This window comes from Heterocephalus glaber, unplaced genomic scaffold (genome assembly GCF_053883595.1).
Source record: "Heterocephalus glaber isolate CG9 unplaced genomic scaffold, H.glaber_assembly_v1.0 deba00000347, whole genome shotgun sequence".
NCBI classification, from domain to species: Eukaryota; Metazoa; Chordata; class Mammalia; order Rodentia; family Bathyergidae; genus Heterocephalus; species Heterocephalus glaber.
The window spans coordinates 14252662-14268379 of NW_028258143.1; the positions used below are offsets into that span (position 1 = coordinate 14252662).

General features: G+C 37.1%; 1 protein-coding gene across 18 annotated transcripts in view; it reads left to right on the top strand.

Annotated features, from left to right (window-relative positions):
* The window catches only part of Nckap5 (NCK associated protein 5), a 915317-nt gene that overhangs the window by 601192 nt on the left and 298407 nt on the right, over window positions 1–15718 (top strand). For all 18 annotated transcript variants that reach the window (XR_002386357.2, XM_021236818.2, XM_087195889.1 and 15 more), the window contains one exon: window positions 10687–10836. Coding sequence is in view for 17 of the 18 variants with exons in the window: in XM_021236818.2 (XP_021092477.2) it covers window positions 10687–10836 (150 nt within the window). In the remaining variant the exon portion in view is untranslated. The remainder of the gene's footprint in view (window positions 1–10686; window positions 10837–15718) is intronic.

The following is a 15718-nucleotide window of genomic DNA, read 5'->3' on the forward strand; positions in this document are numbered from 1 at the left end:
AAAAATAATAATAAAAATAGCTGTGGGAATTTCTTGTATTTTTCTAAAACTTTGCAACCAAGAGATACTTGGAATTATTCTTCGCATAAGCCAGTGCCCTCATAGAGGGTTCATGTTGAGCATGATTTCCTGAAAGTGTTAGCAGAATATTCTACTAAGCTCTCATTGAATGTTACTCCCCAGGCTGTTCATTTCTCACAGAGTAAATGCAAAGTGTGGGCTAGGTAACATTAATCTAGGGCCCACAGTCAAAAGGATGTTCTTTTAACAAGGAGAGAAAAATATCCTCCTGGAAAAAATTTTTTTATTATAAATGGAATCTTCTTTGCAAATTTAACTTAATGGCATTATGTATTAAAAATCTGCTGTCTTTGGTAGCATAAGTACTTATGCTCCAATTTTGAATTTTTGCATATGATCAAAATCATAGAAATGTAAAGCCAGAAGAGGTCTTTAGTTATTATTTGTGCATTTTATTTTACTGATGAAGATACTGAAAGAAAAAGGTATGTGATTAGTAAAAATCATATAGCTGGTTAAGCCAGGAGGGAATGTAGATTTCTTATTTCTACTTGTTCTGGGGTATACTAAAAAGGTGGCTGTGTCCCTTCCTAGAGAATAGACTTTTTGATAAGAACAGGATGGCCCTTGCTGGGTGTTAAAAAAAATCAACCATGCCTATATCCTATCAAATGAAATGCAAATGAGATGTCTAAATATGACATCTACCTTTCTTCTGCCTTAATTTTGGTTTCTTCCTTTAACATCACAGTCCTGGGCTCAGAGAAACTAGTATCACACTGAGTGATGAGGTAGAAGACAGAAGGGCCACCCTGGTCAGATTACATCTTCCCACACACGGGTGACCAATCACACACACATACACCCAGGGGTCCAAGGATGAGGTGGTGAAGATGAAGATCTTCAAATGCCAAATTTTACTTTTCTTGGAAGAGAAATTGTGAGCCCATTATGGCAACCAGTTGCCATTTTCTTGTCTCATTTGGGACATCAATGAACTGATTTCTCTTTATTTTTTATGAAAAGAACGGGCAAGAAAGAATCTTCTGTAAGTTATAGAGACTTTCTAAGAAAGGGAGTAGTAGACATATATTTTCATCCCTTAGTGCAGACATAGAACCTCTTTCTTGGAAACTTAGCATTGCTTGCTCTGTAAGCTATTGAGAGTAGTTATGGGTTATTAATATCATCTGCATCCATGAAAAGGACCAGTCATAACATAGTGATCCCTGGAGTCTCAAAACTCAGACAGAAATGTCCCTGGGGTTTCTCATCACACTAGTAGAGAGTAGTTTCTATTGCAGAGGCCAACATCTGACATCAATAACTGAAGTAGTATTTAGCATGCTATGAGTAAATATGTCTGTTTGTCTTATACCTGCTGTCCTCGTGTACAATTAATGGTCATCCTTCCTTGTTACTCTCCAGTGGATATTGGTTTGGATGATTAATTATCTGTTCATTTTACTGATTAATAATAGCAGTTAAATCAAACGTGCAACTTCAAAAGCCTATATCTAAAGCAGAAGTGATTTATTTTGTATGCTGGGGCATCTTGGTCCAGGGGCTCTTAAACGTCAGCATGGATTAATATTACCTAGGGTGTTCTCTAAACATTCCTGGCCCCACTCCCAGATACTGTGACTCACCAGGGCCAGAGCATCCCAAGGAAACTGCACTTCAAGGAAGAAGTACTCCTTCATATATAGTCTGTTGACTGATGTCAGTGCCTGCTGGCCCACTCTGAGAAATACTGGACTAAGGAAGTGTTATTTGTCATTATTGTTAGAGGAACTGGATATTAAAGAATCAAACTTATGGGATGACTTATGTACTATGAGGTCTCATTTTGTGAGATTGTCATCTTAATCGTAATTCAAGCAATACCTGCTTAGACTGTTGTAGTAGCATCTCCTTTTCCCCACGTATATGTCAACTTCCCCCCAAATCCATCCTCTACACTTGTATTAGTCAGCTTTCTCATACAATACCTGACCCATACAACTTAAAAGCAGAGGGCTTTAATTTGTTCAAAATATTAGTCTGTGATGGGCTAACTCTAAGACAGAAACATCATGGCAGAAGGCTGTAGAGGAGCAAAGCTGCTCAGTTCATAGTGGCCTGAAAGAAGAGTATGAGAATAGTTCCAGAGAGGAAGGGGCAAAGAGCTAGTCTTGGCCTCCAAGGCCACAACTTCATGACCCACCAAGACATATTCAGAAGTATACTCCAACAGTCCCCTGGGTGAATCCCAAGGAGAATTAAATTGACACTCCATCCTAACTGCCACATTCCATCTCTATCAACTTGTAGCCAAAACACGTCTCCTTAAACTGTACTTAATCTCCCAATAAATACAATGACAAGTAATAATTTCACCTAAAATATTACAACTATCTTGCATACAACTGAAAATACAAATATCCCTTTGCCAAATGCTCAACAGTTATAACATATTTCAAAAATGAAGTCAAAGTCTTTTCTGAGACTTGAGGCAAATTCTTAGCTGTGAATCTCTATAAAAAAATCAAATACATATATGATCCTAATGTACAGTGGCACAGGGTAAACATTCCCAATCGAACAGCAAGCATTAGAAGGAAAAAAATGAATCAGAACAAACCAAAACTGAAGCCCAGCAGGGCAAACATTAAGTCCTATAGCTACATATCCAACATCTGAGGCACATGGCTGTGAGATGTGGGTTACAGAGGGCTTGGGTAGTCCAATTCTTACAGCTTTGTTGTTTCTAACACATATAGCCTCTCTCTTGGGCTGGCTCCACTGTCAGGTGGCAGCTGTCCATGGCAGCTGTTCCTTGTGGCATTTTTAACTTCCTAGAGTCTCCACTGCATCTCTGACTTTGTTCCCATAGCTTCACACACTGCCCTCTCATTATCTTAGAAGCTTCTTATCTGGCCTCCCAGACCTCCCTTTGAAATTTTGGTAGAAACTTTCCTAATCCCACAACTCTTGCATTCTGCATACCAGTAAAAGCAGCATCTCATGAAGAGTGCTAAGGTTGGCTACCAGCTGAAGCCAGGGCCCCCTTGGGCCATGACTGTGGTCACCTCTGAGTGCCTGGATGACTGAACACAGTGAAATGAATTCCAGGGAACAAATTCTGTAGGAGGCCCTTCTGAAACAGACACCCAGGGACACTTTTCTCAAGTGAAAAATGCATATTCTTATACTCTTGATCCTGTAAGAGTTGGGGTCTTGATGGTTCCTGAGATGGCCTCACAGCATCTTTCTTGTTTTTCATATACAAAGTACTTGGTTTCTGTTTCATGTCACTAATCTCTTCAGCAACCACACCTCTTTGGGCCCCAATTTTATGCTTGGTTTCCTCTGTTCAAAAATTTAAGTTTTTTTTGTTTTATAACTTGCCTTTTGCTCACAGTTCTCTCTGTAAATATGGATAAAATCAGCCAACATTACCCATGCCACAGCCTGAATACTAGGCTCTCTTGAAATTTCTTCTACGAGATTAAGTTGTCCACTGCCTTTAATCTCAGCCTTCTACACAGAATCAGGATGGACGTGGGGAAAATGTAAACACATTTTTTTGTGAGAGTGTAACACACATGGACTCTAGTCCAGCTGCCAATAGAATCCTTATCCCCAACTGAAACCGATCTTTACCGGCCATATACCTCTTAGCATTCTGGCCTTCTGAACTCTGTCCAGAATCACCCATCAAGTTCTGCTTCTAAGCTTTCTCCAGCCAGCATCCCCAAACCTTTAGAAACTCCTCTCACAAACCAGATTCAAAGGCTAGTAAACTACATGGTCAGTTATAATCAGAGCCATGACTTCGCTCCTGGTACCTATTTTCTGTATTAGTCAACTATCTCATCTCTGAGATATAATGTCTGACACCTATAATTTAAAGGAGAAGAGATTTAATTTGCTCAGTTTCATTCTGTAATTGATTAGCTCCAAGGCAGTAATATCATGGCAGAAGGATGTGTAGGATCTAAGCTGCTCAATTCATGGTGGCTGGGAAACAGAGAAGGGGAACAATGCCAGAGAGGAAGGGACAAGTGGCCAGATATAGACCCCAAGGCCACACTTCCAAGAGCTACCCATATACATCCCAAATATGTTCCATAAATTCCCTGTGTCTGTGGTGGCAAATCTTTTAGAGCTTTCAATGATAGCCAACAGACATAAGTTTTGCCACCACTGTACTAGGTGGATCTCAAAGCCATTCAAGTTGGTACTCTGCCCTAACCACTGCAACACTGAGCCTAGGAACTATTTCAGAATACAAATCTGACCATCTCATTGGTGCCATCAACACATATATGCTTGAAAACAGCCAGTGACTTCTGATCAATGGCTTCTGATTTCTTTAGAATAAAGACAAAACACCTTGACATTTGGTCAGGTCCCACCATCCTATTTAGCCTCATCTCCTTCCCGGATACAGTGATCTTTCAAATGTTCGGTGTCACTTTTTTCTTCCCACCCTCCATGTTATCTCCTTCTCCCATCTCATCATTGTTTCCTGATTAAGTCTCACTTTGCATTCAAATCTCTGCTCAATCTTGGAAACCTTCCCTGACCTCCCTTTCATGTTCCTGTATTACTGTTCCTCAAAGAACCTTGAAACTCCTCCTCGCAGCACATATGCAGTGTTATTTTATGTAAGCTTGTGACATTTTGATTAATAACCATCTCCCTCTGTAAGACTGTCAGCCCCGTGAGACTAGGGGCTGCAAGTATTTATACACTATTGTGTTCCTGACATCTTCTCCAGCGTCTGGCACATAGGAGCTGCTCAGCAAATATTTGTTGAATGTCTATATTAATTTAATTATAAAGTAAGGTGACCCCATGATATATTTATTTAGTCCTACTATGTGATGGGCTGGAGAAAGCCAATGATCTGAGGTTGAATAAGACACATTTACACATATCAGAGAAGAGCATTACGATCATTTTCCTTCATAATTTTTAAAAGCCTACTAATTTATAGAGAAACAGTAGCTGGCTGTCACTGAAAAGCTGTGTCGTCTGTTCTTGGGACTAGCTGATGTCCCTGGACTGTTATCTATTTCAGTTGCACTGATGCAACCCAGAGCTTTGTGTTGGTTGATATTAGTTTGCATGGACCTGAGTGCTTAGAAACAAAAGATGAGAGCTTTCCCAGAGGTGAATCATTACCTTGGTTACCACTTAGAGGAACTTATAGCTCTAAGGATTGCTTTATGTACCGACAAGGCAAAATTTGATTTAAAGCCTTCGATGCTAACTGAACTCCTAAATCTTTAGCTTCCTGAGTACTGGCTGATATTTGTTGAGGCAAACAAGCTTATGGTTTCAACCATATATGAAATATGTGGAGAGTGAACGTTGTTTGTGTGGTAGCCTCACTTTTATAGAATTCACTGCTGATTAAAGTCCATAAAAATGAAAACAGGTCACTTCTAGAATAAACTTATTCTCTTCACACTTTGGTATCCTCATGAGTGGGCTTTCTTTATTTTTCTTATTTTTTTCTGGGAAGATTGCAAGAAGAATATATTTTATTCAGAACTATATATATCTTATCTCTATCTCATTTGTTTTCTCTCTCTCTCTCTCTCTCTCTCTCTCTCGATTGGGAGGGGAGCTAAGCTTCCTAATATTGTGACTGATTGGGATGGGTTATGTACATTTAGAAAAAATACATATATTTTATTTTTTAATATTGTCATGATTTTATGAGTGTAAGATATACCCAATACTTATCCTGTCTGAATTGGCAGTTATGGTCTGCCAATGGCCTGTAGCTATATTTCTCTCAAATATTTCTCTTCTATCTTTCTCTTCATTTAATTTTCTCTTTTACTCATTCACTTTCAATATGTCTTTTCTGTTTTTACTTTTTCTCATTATCATGTTATACTCTCCCATTCTCATTGTAAATGATTAAAGAGATGAGGAGAGAAAATGACTTCCTAAATGGAAGTATGTTTTAATGTCAGTGTCTGTTCTGATCAGCACAGGGATGTGTCTTTCTGCCCTGAGTAGTATCACATCAGAGCAGATCTAAATCCTCCTCTCTGCATGTCATCAGAACATCTACGGTGCCCCGCACATATTCCACAACCCTTCAGAATGTTTCCTTTACTTCTCTATCTGTATCAGAGGGCCCTGTTATGTGAGAGAAATGCATGGATTTCTGTCGGTGGCAAGCTGGAAATGCCAGGAAATGAATATTCCAAGAGCTACCCTTAACCAATGAGTATAACAGCTGGGTACAGAAACACCCCAGTTCTCTCATATCTGGGATGGGATAATTCTGAGTTCTGTCCTTGTATTGTGTTTCCCGTGGAATTTAGCTTTAGTCATTTATTAATATCCCTTATGGCTCTCTTGACTTTCTTGTCTCTTCTTTACTTCCTTACTAGCATTTCCTACATTTTCAAATAAACTACTTATACTGAAATCCTTTTTCTCTAAGGACCAAAGCTAAACACTAAGAAATGAGAAATGCTTGTGGAGAGGTAGAGTTATAAAGAGATATTCTGCAGGGAACTAGTTTTGTAAAACCTCGACTCTTCTAGTTCTCCTGCCTTCTCTGCTCTCATGTCTGTGGAGATCTCTTCACACATTCCCACTTTTGCTGCCATTTCTGGTGCTCACCATCCTCTCTAGCTCTTCACATAACTCCATTATCTGTCTTGTAAAAAGTTTCCACTTGCTTCTGCAATGCCTTTCAGCTGTAGTTCTTTGTATTTCCTCCTTTTCCCTACCAAACTTTTAAATGGGCATCCAAGAAAATTGCCTCTATTTTCTTCTTTCTATTCACTTTTTGCTTAACTACAGACAATTTGGGCACCATTGTGACACTTTAGTCAAAGAGCTCTCAAGTTTCCACTAATCACCTTCTTATTGCAAAATCCAGAGGTTCTTTTTTTGTTCTCTCTTCATTTCTGTCACCATGAAGTGCATTGGTACCATTTCCTTCCTGAACATTTTGCCTCGAGTAATTGAATTCTTCGAATTTTAACATTGGAAAGAGCATCAAGTCCACCCTAGTACTTACTACCTGTGTATGGGCAAAACTGAAACCTGAGGAGTTTGAATTATTTGCATAGCAAGGTCCAAAAATGTAAAAGCTGGCCATTGATGACAGAGTGTCTAACAATGATAGATTCTGATCTGCCATGTGAACTTCTTTTGGAGGTCCTGGTCCCACGTCTTCAAATATTCCTGATTTTTAGTCCTTGCTGGTCAAGGTCTCCTGCTTTTTCCCTGTGAAGCCCTTCCATTGCACCAGTCAGGATGATGATTCCAAAATATATATCAGAACTTATCATTCCCTTGCTGGGCCTCCTGTTCCTTTTTATATACTTAGAATAAAATCTGAGTTCCTTTCCTGCTTGTCTTCCTCTTGCAGTCACTTTGTTTCAACACAGAGACCCTGTGGTGGCCACAGCTTGCCAGCAAGACAAGTAGAGCCCTCCTCAGGGCAGTTGCTTTTCTTTTCTTCTGTCTGAGATGCTCTTCTCCCAGAACATTGCACCGGTGCTTCTTTCTCATTATTTGGTGTCAACTCAGAAGGACATGTTAGGTGATATTCTGATATTGCCATGACTAACACTGTCTTTAGCCATACTGCTGTATATCACAATATGCTGCTTTATTTTCTTCATAGCATTTACCGCCAGCCACAGTTGTATTACTTTCATATGTTTTTGAGTTTGTCGTATTTCCAAACATTAGAAGATAATTTCATGAAATATGGGAACTTTATTTTGCTTTTCATATTTCTAGCACCTAGGTTAGCAAAGGACCAGTAGTCAGTGCTAAGTAAACCTTTGTTAGATAAATAAGAATCATATCTAAATTTTTGTCTCATTTCCAAGAATCCTTTCTCTTCCTTACCCTCCAATCCTGTTAGTCAACTACTCTCTCAAAATGTTTTTCTCTGCTGTAATTAAAGTGATTGCCTCACGAACCGATAAAGACAAAACTTAGTACTGAATAGGAGCCTTTTTCAATATCTCATTGACCAAGCTGCCACCCTATATCTCTCTAAGGATCACTCTGTCAAAGTTTAATTCACATTTCATTTTCTAGAAGTCAGCCTTGTTGATTACCCCTTCTTCAAATTATGTAAAATGACCATTGAATTTTATGTAATTAAAATACATATATTTAATATATTATCTTGAATTATTTCCATTTGTTTCACATAATATTTAAGCACTGTGTCTAGGCTTCAGAGACCTTAATGTTAAGTGAAGTAAATCAGATACACAAGCTTAAATAGCCCACGATTCCTCTTATATGACATAACCAAAGTACAAATAAATAGCAAAAGATGAGATAGATGATAAGAAGTAGGGAGATAGATCTTTCTTGGAGGAGATCAAGAGAGAGAGACGGAAGGGATGGGGAGGGACAGTGTATAAAAAAAGAATTAAGATGTATGTGTACATGTACCAAGTACTGTACACCCAAGGAATAGAAACATTAAATACTGTAAATGTGCAAAAAAGGGAGGGGATCAAGTTACTGTCTGAGGTGGAAGGAGGGGAAGGAAAGGGGAAGAAAATGGAAGTAAGATGTTTTATGTACAAATGCCAACTCCCTGCAAAGAACGTAAACATTATTTACTACAGCCCTGTACCAATAAAAAATCCAAATCTAAAAAGAGTATGTTAAAAGTAATAAAATATGAAAAAGTGGCAAGAATGTGGTATAAGTGTTTATGAAGTGAGAGGGCTGTTTTGAGGGGAGCTAATGGCAATGTGTCTCTTATTGCAATAATTTTTTAAAAAATTCAAACATTCAAGGTATTTTTCAATCATGCCTTGTATATAACATTCGTGTTGTTTACAAGACAAAGAAATAAAGACTTGTTGTAATGAAATAGTTTATCTGCAATCATTTGCTAAGCTAATAGGTTGTAGATTTGGAATATAGCTATCAAATTCCAGTTGCCATTTGCCCTAACAGTGGTTTCTCTTTGTTTTAATCAGCAATAGAGTCCTAATTATTACAGATTACAGGGTGGGGTGTGTATGTAAAATACAAGTATAATTTGCTGAGAGAGCAATGAAAACCCATAATATACGTAGACAAGAAGATAAAAATTATATTTTAAAATAAGTTTGCTTTATAATCCCAACTTATTGATTAATTACATTCATCCTAAATCTTAAGAGAAGCAAATGTACTTCTTAGTTTCAAGGTTGAGTTGTTAATAATATGGACAAACTTAATATTCTTTATCATAAGAATGACTGTGTGACTACTAGCTAGACATTAGAGAATCAAAGCTGTAAAAATGCTACCATGATCTCCGTTTGTCTTCTGCCCTGTGTATGTGTACCTCAAAACTTACCCAGTATTTTTCTGAGCTGAATTCACACCTGCTCTAGTAGTGAATACACCTGCATTCTGGATATGGTTACACATCTGTGGCCCTGATTTCATACAGAACTATCACTATTTATGTAGAGACATGACAGGATAAATTATAAAATCTGCACAAAACAGATTATCATGTATCAGTTTATTGGCTCTGTTGTCTCTATTGTTATATACATATACAGATATATATATATATATGTGAATTAAGACAGTTGTTTTTACCTATTTCATAATATATTTTCAAAAATAATTTAAAATACTTTTGGAACCTCCCAAGTACCTTGGTGAACACAAGTTCAAAACCTGATTTTGTCCCATATGCTGTTTCTAAGTAGATGGTGTGAGTGCCTTAAGGGTAAGAATTACATCTTTTTTTTTCTTTATTTGCAAATGATCTTAGCTTATACTTGAAGTCTCTCACCATTGATAATCCCATTTAGCCCAGATGGCTGGCCATCAGCTATGTTAAAGCAAAGATTTCTGCAGGTTGTGTTTAGAATTAATAATATGATGGAATGATTTCACCTGTCTATGTGGAGCAGGGGCCCTGATGGATCCACACATTGGATCATATTTTGTTCATGTGATATCCTCTTGACATTTCTTCTTCCCTTGAAAACAAGAGCAAAGCAGAGTCTCAAATTAACACTTCTCAACTTCCAAAAAGCTGCCAGACACAAGGTTGAATGAAGAGCTTCCAACTGGGAGGCAAGACAAGATAACAGCATTTTATGTCTGCCTCAAGGCTATATTACAAATCCTGGAGAGTTACAGATCGGACAAAGGAGTCCTTAAAAGCTATGTCTTTATTGAGCTGAAGAACTAAATGCCTTCAGCTTAGAATTCTGAATTCACTATTTTAATATTTCATGATATTTTATTTTTCCTTAAATTAATGGTTGCATGTCTAGTGACTTTAATGATTGTATTTTTTAGGTGCTAAGCCTTTCACAAATCAAGGCACCATGGTTGATGTATTTCCCTCTGGTTTAAAACACAGCTGATTCCATTGTGCAGATAAAAAAGGATTAACTGCATGCCTCCACCTAGGGCTTTGCTGCCTTTGTCCCTGCTCTAGCCACACTCAGTACCTTTGACCTGTCAGAGTTCAGTAAAAATGGTAAACCATTTACTAATGTAAGCATCATTCAAAATTTGTTTAACAAACTCTTCTTTACCTCAGGTCTGGAGAGAATGCAAAAACAACATAATTCCAAGCTTTTCAGGTTTAGACTAGTTCTTGTTTTCTAGTTGGAGATTAATGAAATCAATAATTCTTTCTTACTTCAGGAAAAACTGTTGGAGGAAGAGAGAAAACACAAGGAATCTTTGGATGATCTTCACACGGTGGTAGATGAGGATTCAAGGAGTGAAAGCAGCAGTACAGATGAGGGAAAAGAAAAAACCAAATTGCTGTTAGAAAGATTGAAAGCTCTAGAGGTAAGAAATGAAACCATTTTTGCACATTTAAAGAAAAATAACAGTGTTCTGCTTTTATTGGCACTGGCTTTAAGTGAGCATAAATCTTCCTTTCTCAGTTCTCTCAAACTAATACAATCAGGTGTCTGCCGTTGAGATTCTTTTGTCAATGATGAACAAAAAGTTAAAAATTTCAACCCTGAAAGGAGCTCAACACACTGGCTATGATTACATTGCCTTAAAAAGAGGATGTAGGCCAATAATTCATTTTAATTCATTTCAGCCTTCAAACTAGATCAGTTCCTAAAACTGCAAGCTCCTGGGCCATGGGACTCTATGAAGCTTCACTTTGTTTTCCTAATACCTATGAAAATGAGTGAATATATGGAGGGATAAACTATATCTATTATTAGTATGCAAAAAATGATATAAAATATCTATAAACATGCATACATTTTAAGAGATAGAACCTTTTCATTAAAAAAATTATGTATAGAAAGTTCAATATGTAAAGCATAGAAAAATAGAGTTGAGATTAGGGTAAAGGATCCTCTAAGGAGATTTTTGGAGCACCACAGTCCTTCAAAATAGTTTGAGAAAACACTGGAATACGGTATTACCTAGTGGCATTTGATATTACATCATGTGTTAATTCCTGAATTTTTAACAATCCTCAAAGAACACTGCAGTTACTAGTGCTTGAGTAAGATTCCATATGTTGAAAGACCACACAAAGATGTGACTTTCCTTGTGAGTTTCTTTCTCTATTTCTCATAAATGTATAAGGAGTCTTCACTCAGCATCTATAAACATAGTTTTACCATAAGTTCTACAGAATCATGAAAACTTTTGTAATGTGAGGAAAGAGGACCAGAAAAGAGGTCTTGTTTTCTATGCTTGGTTTGTGCAGCCTTGCCTGTAATTCCCCATATTGCCTATAGTGAGCATTTATTTTTCATTCTAGTTTTTTCAGCAAACAGTATAAAGTATGCAATATGCTCCAGTTTATGATCTTTGGAGCCAGATTCTCAGGATTTTGTTTGAATCTTTGTTCAACTTTGTTCTTGCTTTAAAACTATCAAAGTTACCTAGTCTCTGTGTGTCTCTCTTGCCTCATTTGCAAAAGTGGGAACGGTAATAGTAACTAACCTTACAGAGAAGTAAAGAGGATTAAATGAGTTCATATTTTTGTAGCAGGTATTCCTTTATTTTGGTCTCTTTGGTCAGTCCACTCTAAGGGTGCTACTCTCGTACATAATTGTTTTCTATTTACCTTAATATAATGATTACTACAAGAATGATAAATAGAAAATTCAGTCAACCTACACAAGTGTGGCTGGAGGCAGGCAGGTAACCAACTGATGTCAGACACCACCTGGAGGAGCTTCCCTTTGATGAAGGGCCAGTCCTCACCTGTTTCTCCAGGGGTTCTCATACTTTGTCAATTTTAAAGATATTCATTGTAAACAGGTAGAAAAGCCTTCCCAAGGAAGACCGAGTTTTCTGTTTGAGTTTTAAGAAACTCATAGCTTTGTCTTCAGCTTGAATTAGCTGGATTCAAAGGGAGGAATGAGTAGATGTTACATGTATTAAATTTTTAGTTTTTATTTATAATTACAGTGAACTTTGTTCTCACTTTGTCTCATTGTCAGAGAAAAGCTCGTGCAGACCATTTTATTTAATTAAGCTAAGAGGTATTTAAGAAATGTCTTTGGCAGGAAATGTTTCATAAACTTCAGAGTGAAAAAGAAGCCATATTTTTTTCCTTCCACAACAGAAAGCTTTACACTTTAGACAACAGCTCCTTCATCCAGTATTAGCTGGGTGTGATAAATAATACCTTTTAGTGCTCATAATTTAAATTCATAGAACATTTTATTTTCTAAGTTAATTTTCTGTGGTCGAAATATCATTGCTTGTTTTCTGAAATTCTTTGCTCAATATTGTTAATTCTGGCACTTATATCTCACTATCCTCTATTTGAGGATTCTGTATTCTTTTTATTATATAAAATCTAAGTATCTTTTTATTGTATGTAATTTAGTTTTCATATGAATTTCATATGCTGCTCAATTTTAGTTTTTAATTGACTACTTACACTCAGTGTACAGGACCTTTTGCATAGGTTAAAAACTGCTATGGGAAAACAGAGAGTTCCTTTTGACAGACTGATTAGAGTTGGTCACAGAGCCCCATGGGGATTCGTGCACTTCAGTAAAATGCTCCTTAAAAATTGCATAATGTGCTATAATGTATCAAAATTGCTTTGGAAAGATTTGATGTTATAAGCAAGACTTTAGGAAAAGAAAATTTTCCACCATTGTGTTTTTGAAATAACTGTATTGTGTATACCTTAATGTCTTGGCCCCTGTGCTCTAGGAGGTAGAGAAAAATGATTTTTAGGGTGACAGAAACTCTTCTTTTGTTCTTGCTCCCCAAACAGGTCCCAAGCAGGTATATAAAAAGGAGACAGAGTCTGGTTCTAATATTATGTTCTTGATTAATATGACAGTAATTTTTAATAATCATTAATATGATTTTTTAAAATTTAAAATCATACTTGACAGCAAGCTAGATTATATCTGAGAAGCCCCTGACTTCAAGAATTAAGTATATATTTTCCAAGCATCTCATCCCCCAGCCTGAGGAAAGTTGATTATCCCTAATCCAGACCTGTTCCTTTGTTTGAAGTATCTTCCCATATCTGACCTGAAGCATCCGTTGGCTTTATGTTGAATCTTTCCCATTTTGTATTCCTGGGTGTTTTCCTCATGCCCTGGGTTGGTTCATAGCATGTACCTTGCCGTACCTGATGTGCTTGTCTTCAGACTCCCCTCTCCATGGGCCAGCAGCCCTCTCTCTCAAGATATGGAAACTTCATACCTGACCCCAAATCAAACTGCACATTCCCTTTGCTCACTCCTGATTACCATGGTATCTCTGATTGCCACACTCTACCTAGGGAGGGAACCAGCCTGAGATCACTGGAAAGTTCTGAGCCACCAGCTACATCCTGATATTCTTAGCTATAGCCTCCAGATCAGAAAAAAATTGGTCTCATTTAGGAATGATTTTTTGTGCAGAAAAATATGGCAATTAAATATATTAAGGTGAATAACAGCTTTTTCTACTCAATTATGTCTCTGTGAAAGTATGACAAAGTGCTAAGCATAAGCATTTTATTAATCACTAATTCTTGTTTAAAATTAGATAGTTTAAAATAGTCAATTCTGGCTGCACATCATAGTTATATATAGAAATATATATATATATATATATATATATATATATATGCATGCTGAATACCTTCTATAGGCCAAAAGTTGTTCAAGGTACTAAATTAGTTCAGTTTTTATGGTCCCCACCCCAGTGGGTAGAGACAGGAAGCACATCTTAGATAAAATAACAAATATACAAGTAAATAAATACATAAATAAGTGCCTCTGAATAATACAAATTAGATTATAAAGTAGTAGAGAGATGTAATTTGGAACTAGAATGTTCCTGAAAGGCTCTTGTGATGAGGGTTTGTTCAAAACACAGGGCGTTGAATCATGAGAGCACTAATTTCATCCATGGATTAATCAAGTGATGGATTCATAATTTGATGGCATTATCGGGAAGTGTTGAAATACTCAGAGGTGGGTAGTAGTTGGAGAAAGTAGGTCACTGGTCGTATGCCCTGCAAGAATATATCTTGTGCTCAGCTTCTTCGTTACTTTCTCTGCTTCTTGACTACCATGAAATGGACAGCTTTGCTGCGCTACATGCTCCCTGTGATGATATTCTGCCTCACCGTGATACCAAAAGCAGTGGAGCCAAGTGACCATGAACTGAAACCTCTGAAACCATGAGCCAAAGTAAACCTTTCCTCCTTCTTCTCAGTGAAAGAAAACTGACTAACATATAGTTTGAGATGAGAGTGAGAGAGAAATTTATCTACCTAAGAATTCCTCTGCTACTACGCCATTTGATTAAAATATAAATAATAGAAAAGAAACAGCTGTGTTCCAGAAGGCATCTTTCCAGAAGGAGGAAACTGCAAGTGTGGAAGCTTTCTTGAAGATGATAGAAAGCTTGACAAGTTAGAGGAACAGAAATCAGAACTGTGTCCTGGGATAGCAGGAATAAGATTTAAAACTTAGAAAATGAGATTAGAGAGGTCAGATTCTATAAAGCCTTGTAGGCTGTAGTCACATAAAACTACTGAAGATAATTCTATTTCAAAGGGAAGCCATAACACATGTAAAACCTGGAATAATATGATATGACTTGTACTTTAAAAAAATAATTCTTGGTAATTTTGTCAAGTCATAGTGAGACAGTAGAGGAGTAAAGGTAGGGGGAGCATGTAGGAGTGTTTTGTTGTTGTTGTTTTTATTTTGTTTTTCAGTTTGTTTTTCGGGGAGTGTTGTGTTGTGTTGTGTTTTAGTTTGGTTTGGTTGGTTAGGTTTGGTTTGGTTTGGTTAAGATTCCAGACAACAGATATTGGGTACCTAGAAGTAATAGGGAATATAGTAATATTATATTAATGATAATACTGGATAAGAGGACTAGTGAAGAATAATGACCATGTTGGCAGACCCTCATGTGAAGCTTATTATGCCCCAAGCACTATTCCAATTTCTAAGAATATTTATATGTACTAGTTTGATTTCCAGAGCAGTTTCACACAGAAGTAGTAGTTATGGTTATCATCCTCATTTTTCAGATGAGGAAAGTGAGCCCCAGAAAGGTTGCTGTCTTGCCCAAGGTCACATAGTATAGTAGTCAGTAAATGAGAGCATAAAAATCTGAACTCAACTGTATGGCTTCACCATGCTAGGCTGGAAGAAATGGTTAAGTAGGAATTTATTTTTAAAGTAAAAGCTATCAAAATCATTGACCATTGAATGCAGAATAT